This window comes from Corylus avellana, chromosome ca8 (assembly GCF_901000735.1).
Source record: "Corylus avellana chromosome ca8, CavTom2PMs-1.0".
NCBI classification, from domain to species: Eukaryota; Viridiplantae; Streptophyta; class Magnoliopsida; order Fagales; family Betulaceae; genus Corylus; species Corylus avellana.
This window is the reverse complement of record NC_081548.1, coordinates 7,948,956-7,954,457: the sequence shown is the minus strand read 5'-3', so window position 1 is coordinate 7,954,457 and position 5,502 is coordinate 7,948,956. Positions and strand designations below refer to the sequence as shown.

At 33.4% G+C, this 5,502-nt stretch overlaps 1 protein-coding gene across 1 annotated transcript; it reads left to right on the top strand.

Moving 5' to 3' along the window:
• Window positions 1-3,293: 3,293 nt before the first annotated feature.
• On the top strand, window positions 3,294-4,343 carry LOC132190824 (blue copper protein 1a-like). The gene is made up of 2 exons (XM_059605863.1): window positions 3,294-3,456; window positions 4,018-4,343. Exons 1-2 carry the CDS (start codon window positions 3,294-3,296, stop codon window positions 4,341-4,343), a joined length of 489 nt encoding a protein of 162 aa, XP_059461846.1.
• The last annotated feature ends 1,159 nt before the right edge of the window (window positions 4,344-5,502 follow it).

The following is a 5,502-nucleotide window of genomic DNA, read 5'->3' as shown; positions in this document are numbered from 1 at the left end:
ATAGCTTTGGTGTCTTAATTCTTGAGATTATAAGTGGAAAGAAGATCAGTTCTTTCAATCAATTGGATGGTACCGCTAGAAACCTTTTGCGCCATGTGAGTAGTATGAGCCAAATGTTCTAATTTTTTTTTTCCTATGCTGATGCAATCATCATCACATTTGTGTGGGGGAAGACACATGATATTTTTGTAATATTACTTAACCAATTGATGCAGTCTTGGAAACTTTGGAGGGATGGAACACCCTTGGATTTGATGGATCCGACATTGGGAGACTCTTACTCGAGAGTTGAAGTCATTAAATGTCTCCATATTGGCTTACTATATGCACAGAACGATCCAGTTGATAGGCCAACAACAAAATCCATAGTTCTCATGCTAAACAGTTACTCGATTCCTCTGACATCACCTAAAGAACCAGCATATTTCTTTAGCAGTGTAGGAGAGCAAAACATGCAATCAAATGAGACAAAGTCGGACCAATCTAGAAGCAAATCACTGCTCTTGTCTGTTGATGAAGCATCTATTACTGATGTATACCCTCGGTAGCATTATGGTGGCTGATGCCTAATCTGAAATGAAAATACAAAGAAAACAAGGTGCATCTTCCTCTATGCTTAGAACTTGATGCTCATTAATTCTGTCTCTAGAGTATTTGAGTTATAAGTAGGTGTCTTTAATTGCAACTTGTTTTATATTTGGACCACTCAAATTTGTGAAGGAGAAATGACGTAGTCGAAGACTAAAGTAATTAATCAAATAGCAACGTCTTTGATTCTGCAAGGAGAAGCGTCTTCGTCTTTTACTCAAAGATAAGCTCAAACCCACAAGTTGAGAAAAGAACACAAACTCCACAGAGTTTTGAGAGAATTTTTCTGATTTTATAATAATTCAATTAAGTATATGTTTTACATTACAGAGTAGCATATTTACCGAAGAAAAATACTTGTAGAGAAAGTAAACCTAATCCTAGTAGCAATAGTAAATATAATCATAATAATAAGGAAAGGCAATAATTAAATTAAATCTAATCCTATTATGGAAAGGAAATAAAATCCTAATCAAATAAAAATCTTCTACAAATAAAATCCTAATCAAATAAATAAAATCTTAATATAAAATTGAAAATCAACGGAAATAGTGACAATCTTTCCTTTTGCAATTCCATTGTTTGAGAACCGGTAAAATTTTGATGAAGCGGCGCTGTCGTAATATTATTTTTGATATTTTCCTTATTTTCGTTTTTACCGAAAATATAGGTAAATATCGCCCTACATCAAGAAATGATTCACGTTAATATTTTTTTTTCATATTTTTCCCGTGTTTATCTTATAAATTTAATAGATCAACCATTAGATTTGTGGACTCATGTAGATCCCATATAAATTTAATGGTGGATTCATCCATTCACTATAGAGTTAGTCAAAATATGGTTGAAAAATGAATGAATTATATCATGTTTTTTGGTGGACCACACACAAATTCAATGGTGAATTCATCCATTTACTATTCGTAGATGCGTAAAAGATGTGATGGATAATGATTTTTATCCTTTGTCAGAATGATACGATGTGTAAAAGATAGGTTGGCTGATCCAAGACATTCCTTGCCACTGGCTTATAGTTGTAGTGCTTACTGCAAGCATGTTGCACTTGCAGTTAAGGCTGAGTAAATTCATCGACTAATCGCTAACCAACCAACACCGATCTTGATTGACTAGTGACGGATGGGTGGTGGCATGATTTTTTTCTATTCCGAATTTTAAGGTGCGGTAAGTGGAAGAGGTTTTTCTAACCTAACTGACTTCACCGACCGACTTTACCGACAAATTTTCCGTTTTTTCACATACTGAAAGTATCGACTACCATTACTGACCAACATTACCAAACCGACTTTACTAACCGCCATTCGGTGTCGATAAAAACAATTGGCAGAATAAGACAGTGAAATTTTTTACTTTTTCGAAAGGTAAAAATAAAAATTTTCTAACGAAGACGACATTACCGACTGATGCTCAGCCCTGCTTGCAGTAGCCAGTAGTAGTGAAGAATCGAAGATTGCATTCTAAGCAAAAAGTAAGATTGATTATTTCGGAAAAACAAAAACGAAAAATAATTACTATAAAATATGAGAAATGTTAGGAATATTTTTTATCGTTACAAAATTGATGTGCCTTTTAAAATTACCATTGAATTTACGATGGATTACTATTGAATTTGATCTAATGGTAATCTGAAAAGTCACATCAACTTTGAAAAAAGATCAAAATAGAATAAAAAGACGGTTTCTAACATAATTCATAAAATAGTCCTTAACCTATAATTCCCACATTCATAGCAGATCGAACCCAACTTCAGGGAGTAATTCTATAAGTCACTCTTATGTTACTCCACATCATTTTTTGAGTGACACAAGAATAACTTTTAGCATTGCTTAGCTTCCATTTTCTTAATGAACAAATAAAGTTCAGTCTAAACCCACGGCCAAGTTGTGGGTGGGTCTAAGGTTATTTTTTTATTTTTTATAATTTTCATTTTTTTATAACAGTGTATTGCAGACATTTTAACTAAAAAATGGATGAAATTAAAAAGAGTTAAACATAGGATATCGACATTGCAAATTTTTAAACTTCGTCATTACTTCATGAAGTATTAGTAAAGTTTCAACAATTTAATTTTAACCACGGAATGGATCTCTCCATTTCCCTTGAATGTAGAGGACCGTGATATTTAATGGTCATATTATTCTATGCTTCATTTTCTCGTCAATCTAATATAGATTTTTTTTTTTTTTTTTAAAAAAAAAATGGAATTTAATATAGATCTTGATTTGAAACAGGTGATTCTCAAAAGCTCATCTTCTCATTTTATAGCAACCTATTCACGGACGGTCATCACAAAGTTAAGTTTCACCCCTAACCCCAAACGTGTTGGTGGTGATGCCATCCCCATGGCCCTTTTTTCTTGGGTTTGACGGGCACCCCAGCTGCTGGGTCACCCTAGTTAAAATGGGGTGGCCGCCACCCCATATGAGAAAATTGGTGGCCGCCACCCCAAGTATTTTATTATTTTTTGTTTTTAAATTTTAGTATTTTCTTTTATAATTACTTTTTAAATTTTAAATATTATTTTATTATTTTAAAGGTAGTGGGACACGTGGCGGGATCCTGGCCTTTGGATTAAAATGGACGGCCAAGATCCCCTAATTTCAGAATCTGGAATCCCCTTAAAATTTTAGGGAATCCGGATCCATTAATTCTAGGTCTTGAGACCAACAACACATTAAAGAGAATCAATGGCATCTTCCCAATATTTCTTCATCCATGCAATCATAGCAACTCTTGTCCCTTCAATTTTGGCCACAGAATTTGTGGTTAGTGATGACAAGGGTTGGACCATTAACTTTGACTACCAAGTTTGGGCTAAGGGAAAGGTGTTTCATGTCGGTGACACTCTTGGTAAATTAACTCTAAACTTTTTGTACTTACCATATTTTTTATATAATTTTTTTGTTTTATTTGGCCATGTTTGTTTTCAAATCAATACTTTGTTAAAGAATTGATTAAATTTACATATTCCTATCAGCTTAAACTTTTAGAATAAGTGGTGATTTAACATGATAACAGAGCCATAGGTCATGAGTTCGAACTTTGATTCCGTCAATTCACTAAAATTTAATTAAATATTTTAGGTGTTGTGTCTCACCTATTAAAAGGGAGTTTTAGACCACACGTGATGATGAGCGTTAAGGTATTGATTATATCTCATCCGAAAATAAAGTTTTTTCCTTTACAAAAAGTGGATAGGGAACCACTCCCATAGCATTACTCCAATTTTTGTAACGGAAAATCATTCTCATTCGGATTTTGATACATAGCATTACTCGACTTTGAGGCTATCTTGTTTTTAAGGGGTTGCTAGTGGATCATTTTTGTTTCTTATTGAGTTTTCAAAAAAATATTGTAAATATATTTGTTTTAAGTTTGATTGATGATGGAAGAATTAACTTTTTGGTGCAGTTTTCAAGTATAAAGAGGGAGTTCATAATGTTCTTAAAGTCAATGGAACTGGCTTCCAACAATGTGTTGCGCCATTGGGAACTGAGGCCCTGATTAGTGGAAATGATGTGATTACACTAGCAACCTCGGGAAGAAAATGGTATATTTGTGGTGTTGCCAAACATTGTGAGAATGGAAACCAAAAACTTGCCATAACAGTGCTGCCTCGGATAGTGTCTCCAGCACCTTCTCCTGTTTTAGCAGCCAAGGAATGCGTTAAACCTATATATTATGGGTGGATGATGGTTGTTTTTGGCATCCTTGCCATGGTCATGGTTTACAGTTAGATCAATAGTACTATAGTTAAAATTCTCCTCTCATGTTTGTGGAGTGTATTGAATTCATTAATTGTTTGCATTGTATTGGATCTGAATTTATTGATTTATAGTAGTATGTTTTCTAAATATAAACCATTTGTGCTCTATATTTGTTAAATTCTCTTGCAAACAGCAGGTGGGGATTAGGCAATTTAACATTATAAAGAGGGGTTGGAAATGGCTTTTAATAGAAGTTTTGGCATTTTATCAACTCAAACATAATTTGATTGTTTATAGGACGATAATGTTAATACCTACAAGTTTGTGCTTTTAAGCTTTATTTAAAAGTTGAGGATCCACTATAATTTTACTGTCCAAATTTTAGAGGAGGCGATAGAGCTCACCTGCTTTGAACAACCTTGGGGAGTAATGCTAGAAGTCACTCTTGTCTTCTTCTTGTATCACTCTGAAAATGATATGGCTTCTAAAATCACTGTTGGGCTTATGATTGATCATTATTGAATTTAATCAAATGGTGATTTTAAAAGCCACCTCATTTATAAAGTGACACAAGAGGGACACAAGAGTGACTTTTGAAATTACTCTAACTTCAGGTGTAGACTAGGATTCACTACTCGAGACAAGTGGACCCCACAACCTTCCTCTCTTGTACTATATTAATTTCAATAAAATTTGAATAACCTAATTGCTCACCAACATGAAGATAAACTTTGGCCACCTTCATGAAGATTCTAATCACATGCTAGCAAATTGGGAAGAGAGACTCGTTGTTAAATTACCAATTATCTCAAAAGCTTAAGTTGGTAAGAAGATATAAATTTAATCACTTAATCATTGTGAAATATTTAATTAAAATGGAAGGTGATTTGACAGGGTCATGGTTTGATCACAGGACATTTGCTCTGATACCATGTTAAATTACCAGTTATCTCAAAAGTTTAAGCTGATAGGAATAGGTAAATTTAATCACTTAATCATTACTTCAACACTCGTTATTTATCCATCTCTTTTTTAAATTCACCACTGGATATGTATGATTCATATGTAGATCCAATGGAAATGAATGAAAGATAGATGAGAGATCGATGAAAAAAATAACATTTATCTTTGAAAAAAAAAAATTGGCCACCTGAATATCCATTGAAAGAACTTCTTTGATCATATGAGT

Coding starts and splice junctions, on each gene's coding strand:
- LOC132190824 (XM_059605863.1), top strand. CDS start 3,294: ATGGCATCTTCCCAATATTTCTTCATCCATGCAATCATAGCAACTCTT. Junction 3,457..4,017: donor TCATGTCGGTGACACTCTTG/GTAAATTAACTC, acceptor TTTTTGGTGCAG/TTTTCAAGTATAAAGAGGGA.